Source organism: Hemiscyllium ocellatum, chromosome 2 (genome assembly GCF_020745735.1).
Source record: "Hemiscyllium ocellatum isolate sHemOce1 chromosome 2, sHemOce1.pat.X.cur, whole genome shotgun sequence".
Taxonomy (NCBI): Eukaryota; Metazoa; Chordata; class Chondrichthyes; order Orectolobiformes; family Hemiscylliidae; genus Hemiscyllium; species Hemiscyllium ocellatum.
The window spans coordinates 121014189-121038723 of record NC_083402.1 but is presented as its reverse complement, the minus strand read 5'-3'; the positions used below and the strand labels follow the sequence as shown (position 1 = coordinate 121038723).

General features: G+C 40.2%; 2 protein-coding genes across 4 annotated transcripts in view; one reads left to right on the top strand and one right to left on the bottom strand.

The window, feature by feature from the left end:
• The window catches only part of abhd17b (abhydrolase domain containing 17B, depalmitoylase), a 67077-nt gene extending 55610 nt beyond the window's left edge, over positions 1-11467 (bottom strand). Inside the window, exon 1 of the mRNA XM_060839570.1 lies at positions 10092-11467. Within this exon, the coding sequence (XP_060695553.1) occupies positions 10092-10558 (467 nt within the window). The 5' untranslated portion in view covers positions 10559-11467. The remainder of the gene's footprint in view (positions 1-10091) is intronic.
• Positions 11439-24535, top strand: part of c2h9orf85 (chromosome 2 C9orf85 homolog) — a 48864-nt gene continuing 35767 nt past the window's right edge. For all 3 annotated transcript variants that reach the window (XM_060839595.1, XM_060839585.1, XM_060839604.1), the window contains exons 1-2: positions 11439-11960; positions 18011-18117. In XM_060839595.1, the coding sequence (XP_060695578.1) occupies positions 11859-11960; positions 18011-18117 (209 nt within the window). In that variant the 5' untranslated portion in view covers positions 11439-11858. The remainder of the gene's footprint in view (positions 11961-18010; positions 18118-24535) is intronic.

Below are 24535 nucleotides of genomic sequence, written 5' to 3'. Positions count from 1 at the left end.
AAAGACTATTGCACAAAGAAGCACACAGATAAGGTGGCAACACATCAAAATGGATAAAAAATTGACTGGCCAGTAGAAAACAGAATATACATAATCAAGTATTTTTCCAACTGGCACAAAGTGGGTATGAGGAATGGGTGGGTGTTTTATGAAGAAAAATTGGACTGGAGTTTAGAAGAGCGAGGGTAACTTAATTGAAACATAGAAGACCCTAAAAATTCTCTTGACAACATTGAAGTGCAAATGCTTTTTCCTGTGCTGTACATCTCTATGTATGTGGGTGAGTCTTGAACTAGGAGGCACACTTAAAATTAAGGCTTACTCTTTCAGAAATAAGGCGAAGAGAATAATTTTTCTTTCAGTGAGGTGAGCAATTTTGGAATAGTGATTCAGAAGGCAGGAGCAATAAATATTTTAAAGTAGATAGTGATAGATCAACAGGTCTGGCAGCATCTGCGAAGAAACATCCAAGTTAACGTTTTAGGTGCAGTTATCCTCCCTCAGAAGTTGAGTTTTGAGGAGAAGTCACCAGACCCAAAACGTTAACTTGGATTTCTCTTCACAGATGCTGCCAGACCTGTTGAGCTTTTCCAGCAATTTCTGTTTCTGGTATAAAGTGTCCGCAGCTCTTTCGGTTTTTGTTTGGGGTAGATCAATTCCTCACATAATAATATTGTAAGGTTATCAGGAATAGATGGGATTGTTGGAATTCAAAATAAACTGATCAGCAATGATCCTACTGAGTGGCAAAGCAGACACAAGGAGCTGAATAGTCGACTTCGGTTCTGAATTCAGATATTCTTAACGAGCAGTATTTTCACTTTATTTCATGTAAAGTATATGCCACAGGACTGGATTATGGGGTGCCATTTGAAACTCCTAATTTACATCTAGCTGACAAAATCAAATTATTTTCTCTTGGTTGTTAGAACTATTATATTTATAACAATCAGAGTTTCTATAAGTTAATGGCATTTAAATTCTTTAATTAAAAACACACATTTATAACTAGATGTCTGAAATGCTTTTTGAACAAAAATGAGACATGTTAGTGACTGGGCAGTGGAGTTATAGAGATGTACAGCACAGAAACAAACCTTTTTGGTCCAAATCATCCATGCTGACTAAATATCCTAAATTAATCTGGTCACAAGTGCAGTATTTGCCCCATATTCCTCTAAACCCTTCCCATTAATATACCCATTCAGATGCCTTTTAGATGTTATAATTGTACAAACCTTCACCAAGTCCTCTGGCAGTTCATTCTATACATGTACCACCCTCTGCGTGACAAAGTTACCTCTTAGGCCTCTTTTAAATCATTCCCTTCTCAACTTAAACCTATGCCTTCTAGTTTGGGACTCCCATACCCTGTGGAAAAACCTTAACTGTTCACTCTATCCATGCCCCTCATTGTTTTATAAACCTCAAGAAGGTCATCTCTCAGCCTTCAATGTAGCAGGGGAAATAACCCCAGCCTATTCAGCCTCTCCTTCTAGCTCAAACTCTCCAATCCTGGCAACATCCTTGTAAATCTTTCCTCAACCCTTTCAAGTTTAACAATATCCTTCCAATAGCAAGGAGACCAGAATTGAACACAGTATTCCAAAAGTGGCTTAACCAATGTCCTCTACAGTTTTCACATGATCTCCCAACCCCTCAATACACTGACCAATAAAGGAAAGTGTACCAAACGTCATCTTCACTGCCCTGTCTGTCTGTGATTCCACTTTCAAGGAACCAAGAACTGGCATTCCAAGGTCCCTTTGTTCAGCAACACTCCCCAGTATCTTAGCATTACATGTATACATCCTGCCCTGATTTGCCCTATCAAAACGCATACATCACATTTATCTACCATTATCACTCCTTACCTATCAGCCGATCTGATCAAGGTCCCATTAAGTTGTGACGTCACCTTCTTCGCCGTCCACAACACCACCAATTTTGGTGTCATCTGCAAATTTACTAACACCTCTTCCTACGTTCACATCCAAATCACTTATATAGATGACAAAAAGCTCTGGAGACAGCACTGGTCCTGCTGGTTACAGGCCTCCAGTCCAAAAAAAGGTTCCACCATCATCCTCGGTTTCCTACCTTCTACCTCTGACTTTTATAACACCTTGAGGTTGCTTCATTTAATTCTTGTGAAATTCTATGCTCATGACTTTTTAAAATTTGTGTCTTTGTTGTCTTCCACAATAGACTTCTCTCTCAGCAGAGTTTATCTGGCTTTGAGTTCTTTTTCCAACTCTCCTCTATAATAGAATTATGATAATTTGTAGAAGTGTCATGGAAAAGGATAGACCTGATCTAACAGAGTTCTAAATTGGAGGGACAGAATAGGAGTGGCAGATGGAGTTTAATCTCCATGTGCGGTACGACATTGTGATAGGGCAAATCAGGGCGGGACGTATACACAATGGTAAGGTCTGGGGAGTGTTGCCCAACAAAGAGACTTGGAGTGCAGGTTCCTAGCACAGGTAGACAAGGTAGTGAAGGTGATGCTTGGTATGTTTTTCCAGGTTTATAAAATCGTGAGAGGCATGGATAGGATAAATAAACATCGCCTTTTCCCTGGGGTAGGGGAGCCCAGAATTAAAGGGCATAGGTGTTGGGTGAGAGGAAAAAAGATTTAAAAGGGATATAAGGAGCAATATTTTCATGCAGAGTGGTGAGGGTATGGAATGAGCTGCCAGAGGAAGTAGTGGAGGCTAGTACAATTATAAATTTAAAAGGCATCTGGATAGGTATAGGAATAGGAAAGCTTTACAGTAACATGGGCCAAATACTGGCAAATGGGACTAGATTAATTTAGGATATCTAGTCGGCATGGACGGGTTGGACTGAAGAGCTGGACAGCTGGAAAAAGAACTCAAACCCAAATAAACCCAACTCAGAGAGAGGTCTATTATGGAAAACAAAAGAGGCACAAATTTAAAAAGTCACAAGCATAGCATTTTCAAGAATTAAATGAAGCAAGACTCGACAGAAGAAATGAAGCCTTTTTTTTACAATTTGGAATAGGCAGCAAAAGAAACATACTGAAATTGAATCAGAACTGTTTCTTCATCAGGTAACTTATGGTGCAGGTAACTGAGAAGGCAAAAGGTTTGATCATCATCAAAACGGTTATTTTTTTGCAACAGATCAAAGAGGCAGCAGTGACCTACTTATAGATTAATGATATTTAAAAATATAATTAAACAATAAAAAAAGCAAAAGACAGCCTGATCGGACAAGTTGCCAACATGACGAAATGCATCTAATAAAACAATCTTTCCAGAGATACTTAACACTTTGAGTGCTACATTTCAGTGAAAGTTTGCAAACCTTTAATAAAAAGTATCCAACTGGCAAAGTACAGAATCATTTTGTTGCTTTTTAAAAAAAATTCTTCCACATTAATTATTTCAAACCAATATTACAGCTCAGGACTTTGAAGCCAGAATAGACTCTTGGATCTAACAGCACTGCCATATTCCTACAAAGATAACTGAAAATGCTGCAATAATGTTGATGAAAATTTATCCCGACCAGCCCAAACGACTGAGTGCAACTGTATAAAACTACAAACAGATGCTCATTTTCCCTGGAGTGTCAGAGGCTGAGAGGTGACCTTATAGAGGTTTATAAAAATCATGAGGGGCATGGATACGATAAATAGACAAAGCCTCTCTTCTCCCTCCCCTCCCTATTTGACCTATTATGGCAGTTTAAAACAGCTAACGTGACCAGGGCGTACAACGATTAGAAGGATGGGACATTAAAGAAATGACCATTAATGAAAGTAGTTCATGTACAGTACATCAACAACTCTACCTGTCAATACTACTTTTCTTACTGTTTTCTGGGTCACACTTGCCAAATATGAGTGTTCCCATTCCCTCATGGAGAAACTGTAATCGAGTAACATCTCAAGCATAAATAAACATCTCAAACAGACATTTTGAACAAGACACATACCTTGTTTGTGAAATGCTATGAATCTTTGTGCAAGTTGTATTTAACAAGTAGTTAGATACAGAAACTCTAATATTATGGTCAATCATTAAAGGAAACCCGGTACACTTCAAAGAGCTTGGCATTTCATCTTTTTAAAAAGAAGGAAGAAAAAATTTCATTGCAAAGGAAAATAATTTTCAAATTAAAAATTCATTTTAAGAATTTCACTTCGCTCAAAGTAGAAGTAGTGGAGGCTGAGGCCTGGAAAACAGAATTCAATATAGGGAGAGACAGAGAAAAGCATGTTCAAGTATTATATTTTGGATACTGGTTATGATTCACCACAGGGCAAGGCAAGAGACTGATAATCATGTTGCACCACTTGAGAATTGGCTCAGTCTTTTTCTCGCTTTCATTTAGACCTTTGATACTCTGTATGTGAACCATGTACCTGACTGGTCCCATCCCCCAAGTGATGCAGCATGAGCTGTTAATCTTTTGTTCTGCCCTGTGGTGAATCACCGCCACCGCCCAATTACAAGATTAAAGTTTCCATAACAGGAAAAATATTTTGAAGTATCAACTTAACAGAAACAGGTGCCTGCGTCTAGACATGAAATTTACTTCCTTCATGTTGAAGGAACGTAAAATAGCACTGAAGCGAAAAAGAGACAAAGTTGCAAAATGCACTGTGAACCTGACTATCAATCTTAAAATTGGTTTCTAATGTAATTCTTAACAGACTTTAGATTTATACTAAATGTTGCCCAATAGCAGAATCACATCTCGTGCTGAACGCTATGTTCTGATCTCTGCAAGCACTGGCTGATTAAATAAAATCAACATGCTGCTGCTCACTGGACAGTCGCAGGGACATGTTATTTGCCAGTCATTGAAACAAATGGCCTTTATTCCTCTTTTACTATCACAACTATATCATATTCAAATCTTTCCTTGACCTGGGCACTCTCCATCTTTGTAACTCCTCCATCCTTACAACTCTCCAACCTTTTTATCACTGCAAACTGAAACATTGCCTGTCAATAGAGTAGAGCTAATTTAATTTTGGCATTATCTCAAAGGACTAATTAGAAAACAAAATGACACGAAATACACATTAGCCTAAACAGTTTTCCTTCCAACCAAGAATGAAGAAGATTTATCAAAGCCACAGAACAGGTAGGCAACTAATATACAAGGCAAAAAATGCACAACTCAATCAATGCATTCTAGTAGGAGAATTAACTATCACAAATAAAAAACACTACAATCTTCAATATTTCTGATCAACAAACCAAATGGGACAGCGTATGGGCTAATGAATGGTCGGTTAGCACAGGTAAGTTGCAAAATTAACCAGAACAAGTCAAATTACAATAACTGAAGGTACCTGTTCTAGTTTTGTTCTTTCCCTACCAAAATACAGTTAAATAAATATCCACAAGTTACTCTTACTGGGTCACCATGTTAAAGTGGCTACAAGAGGGAACCAATGTGACGATGCTGCTCCTTTAATAAGGTTATGTTTTTCTTGGCTTTTTTTTTCCAGCAAGGTCATACCAGCAGCGATTCCAAAAAGTCTAGGTTTGAAAGGTTTTAGGGCCAATTTGATTACAGCTAGCCAATACTGCCTCATATGAAAGGCTTCGAGGAGAAAGTGAGGACTGCAGATGCTGGAGATCAGAGCTGAAAATGTGTTGCTGGAAAAGCACAGCAGGTCAGGCAGCATCCAAGGAACAGGAGAATCGACGTTTCGGGCATATGCCTGAAGAAGGGCTTATGCCCGAAACGTCAATTCTCCTGTTCCTTGGATGCTGCCTGACCTGCTGCGCTTTTCCAGCAACATTTTTTCAGCTCATATGAAAGGCTTTCAAGTTTAAAAATAAACACATGTACAATGAAAGGGGAGTGGCCAGTTCTCCCAGCTCAGCTTCACTCTGGTTTGGTTTGGTTTGGTTTGAGTTGTCTGCCTGATCACTGAATGATGTCAGTTTTGAGGATGCTGGTCCAAGAAACAACTACATGAAAGGTATTCCATGCTGAATCTCTCTGCCATCTCTCTCTCTCCTGTAAGACCCTGTATTTGATTTTACTTTTTGTGACATTGGGTTTATGAGGATTGTTGCAAGTATTTCGAACAGCATTATTAAGTTGGGATAATCAGTTGAGTTTTCGGATAGGTTACCTTCTTCCATGTTATGTTCTCTTTGGTTTTTATTTCATAATCTTGCAAATAAATTCTGCTTTGTTTAAAACTAAATGATTGGTCCAGCTGTATCCCTCCTTGAATATCCACTTCACACCTGATTAAAACAACTGGAAAAATTAGGGTCTGGGCTATTTTCTTGAAATGCTTTGAGGGGACCTGGCCTGGTCCATAACACCTAAAGCAGGGGAAATAGAATGAGGTGTAACAGTACAGTACTAGGAATGGTTCGATTTTACTATACACTTCCACCTTCATAACATGGTTTGACTCCAAACCTATCTCAGTGCCTCTGCTGCTGAGACCCTGAATACCTGCTGTACCTCCGCACACAATTATTCCGGAGTTCCCCGGCCAAGCTACAACCCTCCATAAACTGAGCTCTGTTCCCTGTGCCGTTACTCTCAACTAAGTCCCAGTCACCAATCTCCTGAATACATTGATTTCCAGTCTAGAAAATGCTCACATTACTTTTCAAATTACTTTATTGCCCCATTCTTACTCCAACCTTTTAATCGTTGTCAACCCTACAATTCTGAGGCATGACCTCGTTCTTCCAATTCTGGTGATTTAACTGTCCCCTTTTAGGAATCACACACTATGGCAGCCATGCCTACAGTTTTTAGTCTCTAAAACTCTCAGAAATCTCTCTCCCTCTCCCATCTGAAGCATCCTTAAAGCTTATCCACTTGACCATGATATTCACCACCGTTCCTCTCCTTTTATATGGCTTGGTGTCAGGTTTTGCTCTGGGATAACTTATCATGTTAAAGATGCTATGTAAATTAAAGTTACCATGTACCCCTTAAACTTGCTCCAATCCTGAGACTGTTAGATATTCTCCTACTGTCATTCTTTCAAAAGATGTGGCAGCACAGAGAACTGGCGTGTCACACACTACACAATTACTTGATAAAAGCATGTTGTTTATAAAACCAATGTCATGATCAACAAAATGTTCAATTCTTTTAATATTTTCAGCAGATTAACAAACTTTGCTTAAGAGGAACACTGAAAAAATCAAGCATTATGCAATCTTGAATAGTAAGATCTGAGGTTGGGCAACAGGTTTTCAATCATGGTTAATAACCAACAGGTTACTAATCCTCCCTAATAATTAAGTCATTCTGCTTCAGGAAGATGTCCTCCTTCCAAGGCCTACTGTCTGAAGACAAATACTGGGTGTCAAATTACAGCTGAGATCTCAGTTGGAGTACTGTTTCCAACACTGGCAACACTTCAGGATGGATTTCAAGACTGTGCAGAGGGAACACATTAGATTTACTACGATGATGGTATGCGGTTTCTTGTACCTAGCCCCATTTGCATTTGTATGTGTTATTTGTTCTTTCCATTCAGATGTTCAAGATCACTTCAATAAGTCATCAAGTTGAACTTGTGCTCCAAAACACATCGCTGCTGTTGTAAAACAGAAAATGATAACTTGGACACAGCAAAGCTTGACAAACCACAACGATTTGCTTTCACTAGTGTTGGTTGAGGGACACACATTAGCCTTCCTCATAATAATGCAAAAGAGTTTTACATCCATTTGTGGGGGCAGTTTAACATCACAGATGGAGAGTCAGGTCATGCAACACTCCAAGTACTGTACTGCACTGGTACCAGTAAGACATAGTCCAAGAAGCTTGAACTCTCTACCTTCTGACATAGGGGCAATGTTATTGATTGAATCATAGCAGAATAATTTAGTTTCTTAAAATCTTTTACAAATGCTAAGTATCACTATTTTCAGTCATTCCTTGTGTTTCTAACAGTCCAGTGTGAGAGAATTTTGAAAGAATCAGAAATCAAGCCAGTTCTCCAGTCAGCACTTAACTGTCAACAGTGGATAAATAATCAATAAACAAACATTCTGAAGGCTGCATTCATTAAATTACCTCTTTACTAACCACAAGTACAGCTAAGTTTCTTTCAAGCAGGCTCAAATAATCCACAGATACTGGTTAGATAATGACTAAATTGAAGATCATGCATTTGTTAATATTAACTGTACTAAACAAATCCCTGACCATCCTATTAAAATTAACTTGTTGAGACCTTAAGTAGAACAATTGATGGTGCAGGCTGATGCATTTCTATCAGCTTCATGCATGTTCTATGACGCAGTACCAACAAAAAGCTATTGATTTCAATCACAAAAGCTTCTATTGACTCCCAGCCACAAAAGCCTCTTAGAGAGAATTTCAGATTCCCACTATATGCATGAAAAAGAACATCCTGATAATATAAAAGTTGAGAAATCACACCCATCAGCAAAGTTTGAACAGGTTAACATTCTTCACTGGAAAGGAGGGGTGAGGAGAGGCGATCTTGATCACACTCTTAAAAACTACGAAGATGCTCGATAGTGTAGGTATAGAGATGGGTGTGGGGGTGGTTGGGGAGAAAGTTCATAAATCGGGGCATAAATACAAGATGGTCACCAATAAAATCAACAGCAAATTCAAAAGGAATATTCTTACCCAGAAAGTGCAGAACTCAGTGGAAGTGGTTGAGTGAAATACTGTAAACGTATTTAAAGAAGAAAGATGAACACAAGGAAAGAGGAATAAGAAGTTATGTTGAGAGAGGAGATTAAATGAGCTGGGAGGTAGTTCTGGGAAGCAGAAACTGAACATTGTCAGTGCTTATAAGGGTAAACTCTCTATGACTTTATAAATGAGGGAATACAAGACAGCTTTTGGTTCTCCTTTGTATTCCAGTCTTGTTGAAATTAATACCAACATTGCAGTAACATTTTTAATTGCTTTTTCAACCTATCCTGTGGCTTCCAGAGATCTATATACCTGGCACACCCAAATGTCTTTGCTCCTCCAGTTTCTAGTTTCTTGTTTAGATCCAAAAATGACAAGGTGTATTTTCTAAAGTTAATGTTAGCAGAGCATTCAACATTGAACTCAATCATAGCCACTGACTTAGTTTGTCTATTCCCTTTGTAATTTCCTTCTCCAATTGTGTAACAACTTACTAGATCTTGTATGTTTTGGGTGAAATATTACATAGGATATTTTGTGCCTATCTTTCCACCTGAAGATCAACAGTGATCTCCCATCATCCATTCCTCAATCAATATCATCAGGACAAGTTATTTGGTTATTACAATTGTTTTGTGGTGCTTGATGTAAATCTGATGCCATGTTTCCTACAACATTCTTTCAAAGAACATTTCATTAATTGAAAAACTCTAGGGATCAGCCTAAGGTTGCAAAGGATGTACACAACTGACTATGCAACTCTCCATTTATCTTTCAACCTTTGATAAATACAGTAAATGAATGCCTAGGGAACACCACTTGTCTCATCCTACCAAACACAGGACATACCAAACTCCGTCACATATTAGCCAACTAATTTCCAAATAATGTGGCATGAACTTCCTAATTTAGTACTGAAATATTTATCAATATTTTGTCCTAGATTCTTAGGATTCTTGAAAACCGATTTCTTTCTCAAATGAGCACAGCAACTAATTACAGAAAATGAATGTTAAAACCATACACTTCGATATGACATAGGTAAAGGAAACTGCTTCCAAAATTATCTACACAAATCATAACTTAAAAGACAACAGAAAGTGGACAGATGTTGGGGTTGGGGAAGCAAAGATGGGTGATAAAAGGAGAAAAATGCTTGAAACCAAACATGAAAATACTTTTGAATAAAGGAGACTTCATTCAATGCAAATACTCGGGAGGAAACATTTGATAATGTAGTATTCGTTCCATTATATCCATAGTAGTAGAACGGTGAAATAATAAAATATTAGGAATGCTCAGCAGCTCTTAAGAAAGAGGATTAGCCTTACAAGTCAACAGCCAGTAGTAGAATATAATTTATTGGATAGGTATGAGACGAGGCACCACTAGCTGAATAACCGCTTGTTGTTGAATGTGAAGGCTACACATCTCCTTACCTGGTCCTGAGGGCTTGCCAGGCCGCGTCCACATCTGCGTAGAGGTTCTTCTCAGAAGGTTTCCCAGAACTGGCGCCGTAGCCCGAGTAATCGTAGGAGAAGACGTTGCAATTGATGCGGGAGCCCAGGCCGATGTAGAAACTGCTCATTTGGCCCAGGTCTACTGCGTTACCATGCGAAAAGAGCAGGGTGAAGCGAGCGCTAGGCGAGCAACGAATGAACATGCAGGAGATGCGGTTGCCCCGGCTGGTCCGGGTCATGAAGGCCTCGATGGAGTCCTTCTCCCGCTGCGAGTACTGCCAGTCGGCCCGCTCGGACAGGTGCAGGCTCCAACGACCCCCGGCCTCATCGGCCAGCAGCGCATATGTAGGCTCAGGGGGCAAAAAGGCCAGCTTGGAGGCAATCCGACCAGGGCAGGGAGGGCAGCAGAACAGGCAGCAGAGTTCACTCAGAGACAGGTTATTCATGGCGCGGATGTGAGAATGTATCTGTAGAAAAACCCTCACCCTCAGTCAAATAAATAAATAAATAATTCCAGTGATTGCAGAGTTCAACATGAAACTTTGTAGAGTGAATTCTCACAGACGATGAAATCTGTTGCAGTACATGATCAACCCGACAATGAAAGACACCGATTCAAGCAATGGATAAAAAGCAGTTAAAAAACAACCCGATCTTGCGTTGTGCAAAGGGTTTCCTGCGTCTCATCGATCCAAGTGGACGTAGAGGGACGGAATCAGGGTGTAAACTTCAGCCGAGGATCCGAGTCATTGATCAGGGGAAGCCTCTCCCTCTCTGCAGCCTCAGGACAGGAGGAAGGAGGCACCGAAATAATCTACACACAGGGCTCCTGCTCCGTTCGTCTCTCCCCACCTTCTCGCCGCAATGATTCGGCGATATTTTCTCAACAACCTGCTGCAACGACAGGATTCAGGAGGCAACACGAAGCCCGCTGGCCTAAGGCTAAAGGTGAATGGTGGGGAGGGGGGAACGGAAACAATTGCCTGCGGAACCTCCGCCGGGCCCCGCACCTTCCACACGGCGAATAAAACAAAGGAATATCCCCCTGTTCCCGCACCCACTCGGGCTCCGATTCGTCACGGCCGCCCTTCTTTCTTTACTTCCTTCAGAATCACATCCGTGATTCTAGTACTAAACCCGCCAACCAAGATATTTCCATACTTTCTTTTTTTCAAATGAAGTGGGAGCGGCAATAAAACGGAACCGCCTTTTGAAACTCGTGGGGAGGGGAAATAGCCGTTAGCTTAGCGGTGCGCATGTGCAGCTGGCGTGCCTCGAAGGTAGTGCGCACGCGCAGCTTTCACGGAGGCGCCGGGTGAAGGAGAGCATGCGCAGTTGGTTGTCCAAGGCACGACGTGTAGAAGAAACGCATGCGCAATAGGAACGCCTGTTAACGGATGCGGGAGCCGACAAATGGGCGCGTGCGCAGTTGGGACAGTAAAGCTGGCAGTTCCAAAGCATCAACAGCCGACCGTTCGCTTCTGAGAAACGGTGAAAGCTGGTGCTCAACAACTCCCGCCCCGTTATCGATTCTAATTGGATGACAACCGTTGATTGATGTCCCAATGCGCCAGTCAGCATGTCGGCTACTGGGCACATGATCCAATTCAGCTTGAGGACGCCCGGAGGTCATCACGTGATCTTCCCAAACTTCCGGCAGAGTTGTCGTCAATGGTTTGTACATGTGGGCTTGCTGTACGGTGTCATGTTTTAATCAAGTAGTGTTATAATTTGTCAAACTAGATTATGAGTTCCCAGAAAGGAAACGTGACAAGGAAGAGAGCACAAAAACATCAGAACGTCGTTGGGTTCAAAAATGACAAATATGACAAAAGTGAAAAGATGAAGGTAAGCAGGTTTCATTGGCAGTAGTTTATTTTTTCCCCGGGTTAGTGTCTTTCATTTTCACAAATAATGTCATGAATATTTTTGGTGGAGTAAGTAAGAAATAATTGTTTCCAACATCAAAGTGATTTGGTTAGCAGAAGACACATTTAAGGCAATTGACAAAACAATCAGATGGAGTTGAGCTTTAAAGAAAACAGCGAATTTTATTGACTGCTTTGACCGAAACATTTGTGGGGGCTGATTCAAATGTAACTTTAAAACAAGTTTGGATAAACACTTGAAGTGGGTGGTGGACTGGATGGAGTGGCAGTTTTGAATGAGAGGGTATGAGACCAATTTGATAGCTCTTCAATGAGCATGGTGAGCTAGATTTCTAGAAATGATGGGCTGAATGGCCACTTGTATTGTCTAAATGAAAGAAAATTCTGTGTGTGGGCATCTTCAAAAAGCTTACATTGTATTAGACAATACTAAATTAGACTTTAATGAAACAAGCAAGGAGCTTGCACAGTCAAGAATGGGATTTACACTATATTTGAGCAGTTGGGAGTTCTGCCTTTCAAATTTGATTAAGGAAGCATTTGAAACCTAAAGATCTTAGAAGGCAAAAAGGTGTGCATATAGTTCAAGAGCTAAACAAGTTTCATGAGTTAATCTACAGCACATTTCCTTTGGATTGAGGGACTATGGAAGATTACAAATAGATCTTGATCAGTTGGGCTGAAGAGTGGCAGTTGGAGTTTAATTTGAATAAGGTAAAAACGAACAAGGGCAGGTCTTCTACAAGTAAAAGTGGGGCCTTGGGAAGTGTTGTAGAACAGACACTTAGGGTATCAGATTTGTAATTCTTTGAAATTTGCATTACGTATAGGTAGGGTGGTTAAAAAGGCATTTACACACTTGCCTTCATTGTTCAGACCTTTGAGTATAGGAATCAGGACATTATTGTTGAAGTTGTACAGGGCATTGGTGAGGCCTGTTCTGGAGTACTGAATTGAGTTTTGGTTGTCATATTATAGGAAGGATATTATTTAGCTGGAGAGGGTTCAGAAGAGATTTATTAGGATGTTGGCTGGAATGGAGAGTTTTGTGTTATAAGGAGATGCTGGATAAAAGAGGCTTTTCTCTCTTGTTTGGAGGTTGAAAGGTGGCCTTAGAGGTTTATTAAATTGTTGTGGTTCTGTTTGCCGAGCCGGGAATTTGTGTTGCAGACGTTTCGTCCCCTGTCTAGGTGACATCCTCAGTGCTTGGGAGCCTCCTGTGAAGCGCTTCTGTGATCTTTCCTCCGGCATTTGTAGTGGTTTGAATCTGCCGCTTCTGGTTGTCAGTTCCAGCTGTCCGTTGCAGTGGCCGGTATATTGGGTCCAGGTTGATGTGCTTATTGATTGAATCTGTGGATGAGTGTCATGCCTCTAGGAATTCCCTGGCTGTTCTCTGTTTGGCTTGTCCTATAATAGTGGTGTTGTCCCAGTCGAATTCATGTTGCTTGTCATTCTGGTGAGTTGTTGTCTGAGAGAGGCTGTTTGTTTGTGTGCTGTCAGACAACAACTCACCAGAACGAAGGACCTGATACCTAGCATGAGCAAAACCAATGTAGTGTACAAAATCCCATGCAAGGACTGCACAAAACACTACATAGGACAAACAGGAAGACAGCTAACGATCCGCATCCATGAACACCAACTGGCCACGAACGACACAACCAGCTATCCTTAGTAGCAGATGACAAGCAACATGAATTCGACTGGGACAACACTACTATTATAGGACAAGCCAAACAGAGAACAGCCAGGGCATTCCTAGAGGCATGACACTCATTTACAGATTCAATCAATAAGCACATCGACCTGGACCCAATATACCGGCCACTGCAACGGACAGCTGGAACTGACAACCAGAAGTGGCAGATTCAAACCACTACAAATGCCAGAGGAAAGATCACAGAAGCGCTTCACAGGAGGCTCCCAAGCACTGAGGATGTCACCTAGACAGGGGACGAAACGTCTGCAACACAAATTCCCAGCTCGGCGAACAGAACCACAACAACGAGCACCCGAGCTACAAATCTTTTCACAAACTTTGAAGGTTTATTAAATCAAGAGGGGACTAGATAAGGTGAGTGGCAAGTGTCCTTTCCCTAGGGTTGGAATTTCAAGTGCAGGTGACACTTTTTAAAGTGAGAGGAGAAAAATGTACAAACAACAGAGGAGCAATTTTTTTTATATAGTGTGGCATGTGTGTGGAGTGAACTTCCAGAGGAAGTGGTATATGTGGGTACCCTTACAACACTTAAAATACATTTTGGATAAGTACGTATATGAGAAATGTTCGGAGAGCTATGTGTAGGCAGGTGGGACTAGTTTAGTTTGGGATTATGGTTGGCTTGAAGAGTCAGTTTCTATATGAGTTGATATGACTGTATGAATGGAAAACACACAAAGTCAGTAACATGTCCCTTGTGACAAACTTCATCTGTCAGTCTTCGAGCTATCACTGAGAGAGTGGTTATTGCTGAACAGGTTCAGGATAAACCATGGCCCCTGTGTAGCCATCCTCCACTGGTTGTTCCTACAAACATCTTATTCACTTGTGGAGAGACAAACAACACTGTGCATTACCCAGGAGTGTCCTTTTGACAGACTAATTAGGTGACTAATCACCTCAAACATCTGAGGTATCCTGTGAGGTTATTGCTAGGTTCTGAGAATTGGATTCTGTAAATAAAAGTGGCTTCCCACCTGTATAGATAGTCACAGAGCAGCAATAATGTACAGCAAGCAGCAAGGTATGAGCTGTGACTTAGAGAGTTGGAAGACTTTGTTACATGTGCAGTGTGATAGGACCTTTAACATGGATTTGATAATAACTAGGAGATCAGATTTAAAAAATGAGGTGGCTATGGAATTTAATGGAGTGGTGAAGGATATAGAGCTGACTATCATTAATTAATTACCATTCCTGATGAAGAGCTTCGGCCTGAAATATCGATTTGCCTGCTGTGTTTTTCCAGCAACACACTCAACTCTGATCTCTAGCATCTGCAGACCTCACTGTCTCCTAGTTGATTTCAACCTTACTGTGAAGCCTCTTCCCCAAATCATACCTTGAAGTTCTCCTTATCTCTCTACAAAGATCTCAGTGAGTCCCTCTCTCACTGTACTTTCCTGATGAAGGACTCTGGCCCAAAACATTAATTTTCCTGTTCCTTGGATGTTGCCTGTCCTGATGTGCTTTTCCAGCAACACACTCAACTCTAATCTCCAGCATCTGCAGACCTCAGTCTCGCACCATTAACTAAATCTCTTGGCTGAGTATTGCCTTCTGGAGTAGGACCTGGACAAGTAGAGGACCAACGATAAACTTAGGAATCTGCTGAAGATGACTATACAGAGGTAAGGAGAGTAGGTTTGCTTGCAGTTATCAGCTATACAACAGAAGTGGAACACTGACAATGAATCACTTTTACATCTGATAAGTTCAAGTGGACGTGGAGGGATAATGTATTTTGGTTATAGTTACAGGATATGTAACTAACAATGGAAAAGTACAAAGGGAAGTGATTGTACAGTGAAATATTTTAGATTCATAGAGATGTACAGCATGGAAACAGACCCTTCAGCCCAACCTGTCCATGCCGACCAGATATCTCAACCCAATCTAGTCCCACCTGCCAGTACCCGGCCCATATCCCTCCAAACCCTTCCTATTCATACACCCATCCAAATGCCTCTTAAGTGTTGTAGTTGTACCAGCCTCCACCACTTCCTCTGGCAGCTCATTCCATACACGCACCACTCTCTGTGTGAAAAAGTTGCCCCTTAGGCCTCTTTTATATCTTTACCCTCTCACCCTAAACCTATGCCCTCTAGTTCTGGACTCTCCATCTCCAGGGAAAAGACTTTGTCTATTTACCCTATCCATGCCCCTCATAATTTTGTAAACCTCTATAAGGTCATCCCTCAGCCTCCAATGCTCCATGGAAAACAGCCCCAGCCTGTTCAGCCTCTCGCTGTAGCTCAGATCCTCCAACTCTGGCAACATCCTTGTAAATCTTTTCTAAACCCTTTCAAGTTTCACAACATCTTTTCGCTAGGAAGGAGACCAGAAGTGCACGCAATATTCCAACAGTGGCCTAACCAATGTCCTGTACCGTCGCAACGTGACCTCCCAACTCCTGTACTCAATACTCTGACCGATAAAGGAAAGCATACCAAACCTTTCTTCACTATCCTGTCTCCCTGTGACTCCACTTTCAGGGAGCTATGAACATGCACTCCAAGGTCTCTTTGTTCAGCAACACTCCCTAGGACCTTACCATTAAGTGTATAAGTCCTGCTATGATTTGCTTTCCTAAAATGCAGCAGCTCGCATTTATCTGAATTAAATTCCATCTGCCACTTCTCAGCACATTGGCCCATCTGGTCCAGATCCTGTTGTAATCTGAGGTAACCCTCTTCGCTGTCCACTACACCTCCAATTTTGGTGTCATCTACAAACTTACGAACTGTACCTCTTATGCTTGCATCCAAATCATTTATGTAAATGGCAAAAAGTAGAAGACCCAGCACCGATCCTTGTGGCACTCCACTGGTCACAGGCCTCCAGTCTGAAAAACAACCTTCCACCACCACCCTCTGACTTCTACCTTTGAGCCAGTTCTGTATCCAAATGGCTAGTTCTCCCTGTATTCCATGAGATCGAACCTTGCTAATCAGTCTCCCATGGGGAACCTAGTCGAATGCCTTAACGCTGATGCACTCTAGCTATTAATATATTGGCTATTAAACCACTCAGCTGCATTCACATGAATATCCAAAGTTACTAAAGTTGAACCTTATGAAAGCCACTGCATTTCCACTAGTTAATTGCTAGGTCAGGGCCCCCAAAGTGTGGGAGGTCACAATTTAAAATTGGGGGTCACAAAGCCATGAGGCTCGAACCAAGTGAGTAGGTATTAGGCAATTTTACGTTCTTGCTTAATTTTTCAAGCTGTTGTCATGGCCTAAGTTACTCAAACCTGATGTCCTGTCTTCTGCAGCAGTGAAAATGGTAGTCCTCACAAATATTTGAAAAGAGCAAAATATCACCTCTGAAACCCCTACATTCCATATCCTGCATAACTTACTGAGGTCCCTCCTTTCCTGACCTATTCTTAGGTCTCACTATGATGTCACAACAGCTTTCAAGCCTTGAAGTTGAGTTTCAGTGGCAAAATATTTGGGAAGCTCTCATCTAAGACTAACAAGATGTGGCGTTCAAATTGGACACAATTCAACCATACCTTCCCATGTTCTTCATATTTTACCTTGAGTCTCATTTCATATAGAAAATCCTCTGCTTGCAGGTAAACTTATTAGTCTGCTTGACATGGACTCATTTGAGGTCATTGAAACCAGCCGCGCCATTTTGCCAGGCTATTTTTCCCTAAAGAATTAATAAAATGTTGAGTTGCATAGCTCAGAGACTTGAATTTATTTGAAATTTCTGATTGTAAAGTTGGGAGTGATAATCATTGAGCTAAACTGCCCCCTGTAAAGGAAAATTACTTACAAAATATATTCAGTCTAAAAATATAAATTCAACTTGCCCAAATGATTCATTGTCTATGGCCCCACATGAGTCTCGTTCATCTCATCTTGCCATATCCTTATATGCCGTTCTCCTTTGTCTCTATCCAGTTTCACCTGAACTGGATCTGTACTACTGACCCCAAAACACTCCCTGTGGTTGAGAGTTCCACATTGTCCCTGCTCTCTTGATAAATTTGGTTCTCCTGAATTTCGTATTCAATTTATTAGTGATTGATTTTGTATTGTTGACCCCTACAATTGGTGTCCTCCCACAGATGGAAATATCTTCCCTATATCTACCCTATCAAACCCAAAGACTATATCAGGTTATCTCTGCTCCACCAGTTCAATATTTCTTGTTAGTTCTCCAACAAAGCATCTCCAACTTGCTTTAAATTCATTGTACCTTCTCCAGATTTTGAAATTTGGATTTTTAAATTGCATTACTACATCAAATCTTTCATTTTTTTTTCCTCCCAGCAATTAAATGCAATGGTGCATACAGGTGTCTGTAAACATTGTAAGGAAGTGTTGGAATGGAAAATAAAATACAACAAATATAAGCCACTTGGCCAGGCTCGGAAATGGTAAGTTAAATGTTTCTTAGCTCCTGTTCAAAGACAGTCTTTGTGCATTTTTACTAACTGATCTTCAATCAATATCACATTTGTCGTAATTTGAGTTCTGTGAATGGTACCTTTTTTTTGTCGTTCTTTCAAATGATCATTTGTTTTGCTCTCTATTTTGTATTGTCCCTATAACCCTTGAAAACCCCATTAGTTTTCCATACGAATCTTTCGGTTTGCCAGTTGCATCAAAAATGTGTTAATGGCAATAAAGAGGGAAACTTATTTTCAGAAATTGACTTGTAGTGCCTTGAGACACCTCTAAAGCATTTTGCAGTCAACAAAATGGTTTTAAAGAGTAGACACTATCTTAGCATATTGTTTGATGTTGACTCAATGTCAACCATGTGATTTTCTTGCAATGTCCAAAAGTGGTTTTAAATGTTTTTCTGATGAGGAAATGAGGATGATAATAACAAACCTCCAACAATATTTGAAGTTACAGTGCACATGAAGACTTCCTTAACAGTGCCATATGATAAGCATGAGAACATTATGATCCTTGCTGTTATTAATATTGAACAAGTGGCATCCCAGAATAAAACTTGTTTTGATAGATCATGTGCTCAGTTTATTTTTGGCCAGTTAACATGGTGCTTTGTCACTGAAATATATTCAACGCAGCGAAGAAGGTTACATCACAGTACAACAGATTCTTGATCAGATGGGCCAATGAGCCAAGGAGTGGCAGATGGAATTTAATTCAGATAAATGTAAGGTGCTTCAATTTGGAAAAGCAAACCAGGGCAAGACCTGTACACTTAGTGTTGCTGAACAAAGAGACTTTGGAGTGCAGGTTTATAGTTCCTTGAAAATGGAGTCTCGGGTAGATAGGATATGAAGAAGGGGTTTAGCAGACTTTCCTTTAGTGGTCATAGAGTATAGGAATTGGGAGATCTTGTTGCAGCTGTACAGGACATTGGTTAGGCCACTTTTGGAATATTGCATGCAATTCTGGTCTCCCTACTATAGGACGGATGTTGTGAAACTTGGAAGGGTTCAGAAAAGATTTACAAGGATGTTGCCAGGATTGGAGGATTTGAGGTATAAGGAGAGGCTGAATAGGCTAGGGCTGTTTTCCCTGGAGCGTTGGAGGCTGAGGGGTGACCTTACAGAGAGTTATAAAATCATAATGGGCATGGATAGGGTAAATAGACAAGGCCTTTTCCCTGGGTTGGGCCAGTCCAGAAATAGAGGACATAGGTTTAAAGTGAGAGAGGAAAGATTTAAAAGGGACCTAAGGGGCAACTTTTTCACACAGTGTGATGCATTTATGGAATGAGTTGCCAGAGGAAGTGGTGGAAGCTGGTACAATTTCAACTTTTAAAAGGCATCTGGGTGGGTATATGAATGGGAAGGTTTTAGAGGGATATGGGCCAAGTGCTGGCAAATGGGACTAGATTAGGTTAGGACATCCGATTGGCAAGGATGAGTTGGACTGAAGGGTCTGTTTCCGTGCTGTATATCTCTAACTCTATGACTCTCAGTCTGAAAATGTTTTTCTTCAACAACAGCATGTAAGATTATTACACAAAAGAGAGAGCATAAAATAAACACCGTTATATATCTAAGGCAGTTACAAAGATCTAACACAACCCACAATACAAGTTTTGACCTGTTTCCAACCACTATCACATCCAGTAACTTAAATCCAGAGAAATTGTACTCCTCTCTACTATTTTGTTATCTGTTTGATCTTTAGCATCTGCAGAGCTTTTATGCTGCCTATTTGAATCAGTTTCAACACATGTTCTTGGTCTTTGTGAGCACTTTGTTCTTGTTTCAAAGTAATAGTAGTTAGCTTGGACTAATAATCTCTGTTATCTCAACTCAAATCATACTACATCTTTAGTAAAGAGTGCAATGAAAGAAGAATTTACAACTTGCATGTAGTTGGACCAATATACAGAACAACCTTGAGTATCTGAATATCAATTATCCGAATTTTGGATTATCCAAACAAGATCTCATGGTCCCTGTACATGCATTTTAATTGAAGTTGGAAAATTCTATTCCTCATCCATTTAATACATCATTTTCTAAAGTTGAACAGGAATATAGATGCAAATATGCTTTATTAAATAATTATCTTCAAATATATATACTCGACATGACATCACAGTTAAGTGTTACACTTTTTATAAAAAGGCTTTTCAATATTTATTCTCCGAGGACAAAGGTTTGTGGCTGTGAACACACAAGAACAACATATGTGCAAGCCCGAGCTGTGTGCGCAAACAGTAAGATTCCCTCTCAGATTGACTCGTTCTGTTTTGCAAACCCAACAAAGTTTTTTCCTCAGCTCATTCTGCGTAGAGTTAAGTTAAACAATGCACTGCCACTTTTCATTTCAATTGTTTCTTCCTCCCGCCATCCCATGATGACTTTTTTTTTCAAACAAAAAGTAGTCCAATATCTTTCAGCTGACAAGAAAATTCAATGTAATTTATGTTTTGATGGGGAGAGCAAATCGTAGTGCGTTAGCACACGTGAAAATAAATGAGAGGAAACCTGAGGAAAATATTACCGCCCCTAAAAAAAAATTGGTGAGAGGACGAAAACTGAAGTCAACGAAAACGTCTTCCCTCTCTCTCTTGTGTTCCCCCTTTGTTTTGCGCCTCTCTCTCTCTCTCTACGGGCTCGGTGGTTGCTGAGGAGGAAGGGACAATACTTGGTTAGCCTGGATGGCGGGACGACACTGAATAGAAAGATGCCAGATGTTGTCGAGGACTGTGTCAAGGAAAATGTCATTGAAACATTTCACAGACTTCAGTCAAACTCTAGCCAAAAAGTGATTTTATTTGTAAAATATCGTGAATTTTTAAGCAATATCCAGTGTTTGTACACATTTTATCAATTGAATGAAATAAAAACTCTGTAAACATGCTTTTTTACATAATTATGTTCAGTATGGCTTCTTTTGTTTACAATCAGATAAGTTAACTGAACAAAATACTCCCTGCCCACCTCGTTCAGATAATTGAGGTTGTTCTATAGAACCATGTGGTCACTACAACAGTCAACAAAGTAAATTTTCAAAACTCCAGCAATGAGCTACTGAGGATCTGAAATCTGAATACAGGCTGTTGTCAGGAACAACAGTTTAATACATGCTCTTACTAACAACAAAATGGCTTCTTAATGCAAGTAACACGACAACATGGCTTTAGACTGCAAATTGACAATTCTGCTTAAAGTGGCTTTTAATCCTGCAAAAGCTGCATTCTTCAATTAACGATAAATTACTGAAACAAAGATTACCAGACAATGCTTCCTTTACAGCATAGAAATGACTAGACAAGATATTACTAGCCATCCTAACTGACCTTGCAAGTGCAGGTGCAAAGGGAGATAAAGAAGCTTGGATGTATAAACAAAAAGTTGGTTCCCAGGAAACGTCATTGGGTTAAGTTGTTGTCAATAATGTCAATGTTTTATTAAATTTGATTGGTAATTGTTTTGAATCTGCTCTGTAACACCATGGTTGTACTTCTTTTCAAAAATGATATGGAAGTGTCTTTTCCTTAAGCCATGTGTGCAGTTTCTCATAGGGACACAGAAGTGTTTAACCTCTGTGTTACTGGACAAGATATGGACAAGGCCTTGGTGATATGAAAGTGTGAAATCTTACAGAACCAGACTGAATTGCTAGTGTTTATTGACTGATCGCGGAACTGAGACCTCCCCCCAACTCCTCAGGGAATCCAGATCTTCACTACAACTCAGGACAAATAGATCTTCATGGGTTTACTGAGAAAGAGAAACTGATTTACACTTTTGTTTCAAAAAACTGGATATAAGTTTCATCAATCTAGTTGGGAACATTTTTAATATAAGCAGCATAGATACATTGAAGTGGCTTGGGGCTGGCAATGCACTGATCACCCAGAGGCCTCAGCTAATGGGGGTGTTCAGTTCAAATCCAATGGGGGTAACTCCTGGAATTTAAATTCAGTTAATAAATCTAGTCTCCGTAATTATGACAGTGAAACTATGATCGTTGTGAAACGTGATCCCACAGCACCCTTTTTTTAGGGAGAGAAATCTGCCAGCCTCACTTGGGTCCACATGTGACTCCAGTAGTATAGCAATGTTGCTGATTGTTAACCAGCATCTAAAATACCCCAGCAAAGCAGTCAGGTCAAGGACAAATAAACACTGGCAACAAATGTCGCATTTGGTAGTGCCCCCACCTCCCATGAAAGAATTTTTAAAAAGCGACTTGGTGCATTGGGGATTATCTTGTCTGGGTTAGTTGAAGAGAAATGAGGCAATATAAACATTAGGTGGAGCTATTCGGCTAAAAATTGTTTTTTGACTTAACATAACTCAGTGGGGCTCAATAGTTTCATATTGGCTCAGTCGTGTAATGTGTTTCAATGAGATTTTTGATACTGTCATTACCATAGAGCATAATCCTAGATCAGTTATCAATCATTTAATTCCAATATGTCATTTTTTTAAAAGGCAAGTGCTGCAGCCAACCAAATGTGGATGTAAATTCATTGTTTAATGTCGGGTATCACCCATCTGAAACACAAAGGAGACCACAAAAAGCTTTTTGCCGAGGGTCCCAAGTCTTTGAATCTCTCTTTCTGAATGGGTGGGAGAAGTAGAGCCCTTGTACATTTTTAAAATGGAGGTAGATTGATTCTTTTTAAAAAAGAAGTGAAATGTTTTCAGGGCTGGGTGGGAATGAGGATTTCTGGTTATAATCAGATCATTCATGATCTAATAGAAGGGCAGAGCATGCTTAAAGCACTGAAGAGCCCATGCCTGCTCCTAGCCATTGAACATATCTGGAGAAGATCCTGGATTGTCACACCTGAGGAGGTGTCAAGAAAGCATCAAGCAAATTGATTAGAGGGAGAAATGTACCATAAAAAATGAAATCTCTACTGAGTTATTCCAGCTGTGATCATGATGGGAGAAAAGAAATCAATCTGGGCAAGAGACATGTTTTATGTCAGCTTACAAAAATACACAACAACAGTGGTTAAAATCCAGTTCAGTCTTGGTTTGTGTATACTGAGTGGTGTATACTGGTGGTGTGCTCATGAGCTGAAGTATTTGACCACTATCCTGGTCTCAATTACTAATGTGTTGAGAAAGTCATAGTTGAAGAGTCAGTTCTGAGCATCCTTACATTACAGCTAAAAGATTTCTAGCTCTGGTGTGCTAGAAAACAGGCAAAAGGATTTTGATGAATCTGCACAGCTCAAACTCTCAATGACTCTTCAACTACCAACATCTACACTATCAGTATCGAACATTGTAACAGCTACAGCATTTTTCCATATACTCTTCTCGAACAACTTTTCTTTATATCTTTAATTGTTTTTGTACTCTCATTCATAATTCATACGAGTTATTATTTCTTTAGTGTTTTTGGTAACTGATAAACTCTCTTGTTGACATAAAAGCCTAATTAAATTGGCTCCGTTTGAAACATGACTTAATTTAGTCTGGGAGCAAGATATCCAAACGAAGGGCATCCTTTTGTAGATTTTGTGACCAACGAAAGGGGGTGGACGAATAAAGAAGGGAGGCCAGTTCATTCCATCTCATCCTGGACCATGACCATTAGACTGTCCCTTCTGGAACTGTAATAACTTGGGGAAACCTTTCCCAGGGTCTGATCATAATGACATTATTTCCTTTTGTGGTTAAAGCAAATAACTCCTGCTTTAACCTTCCAAAAAGCATTTCCTGTCAGCAATCCCACTGATGGGTTCAGCTGGCAAGTTTTTTAAATATGCAGCTTCCGTTATCTGGGTGAGATGCAGGTATTGATGGTCCTTTGTGATCCTAATGAAGTGGTTTCCAATGTATTTTGGATTCTTTAGACATTCAAGCTATATTCTCAATAGCCTCTCAATCCTGGTTCACCAAATGGTTGACAATGTGTTGCAGATCTCCATTTCTAACTCTCGATCAGTTAAGCTCCAATATTACAGAAATTGTTATAGCACATTAATGTCACCACACTTTGTTGCATTTTGAGTTTCTTTCAGTACAATGCAGATTTGCATCGGTGTCTTAAGAATAGCAGAGTCAAAAGGCTGGCTAAGTTTTAGAGGGATAGTGAATCTCCTTGTTGCTTCATATTCTAAAGCTTCCAGTAGCTGAGGGGAGTGGTTTTCATGGGTGCTGAGGGATGCTAACCACTGAACTAAGTCTACCAAGGAAGATAAAGCAGCCTATCTCTGGATGCGCTTCATTTCATTTTTCTTTACAGCCTGCCTTATTATTTGACCAGAATTGTTTCAAACTCTAGTACTGAATAAGTTTACAGTCATACATGCGTACCCTTCAGTCCAACTCATCTATGCTGACCAGATATCCTAAATTAATCTAAACCCATTTGCCAGCACTTGGC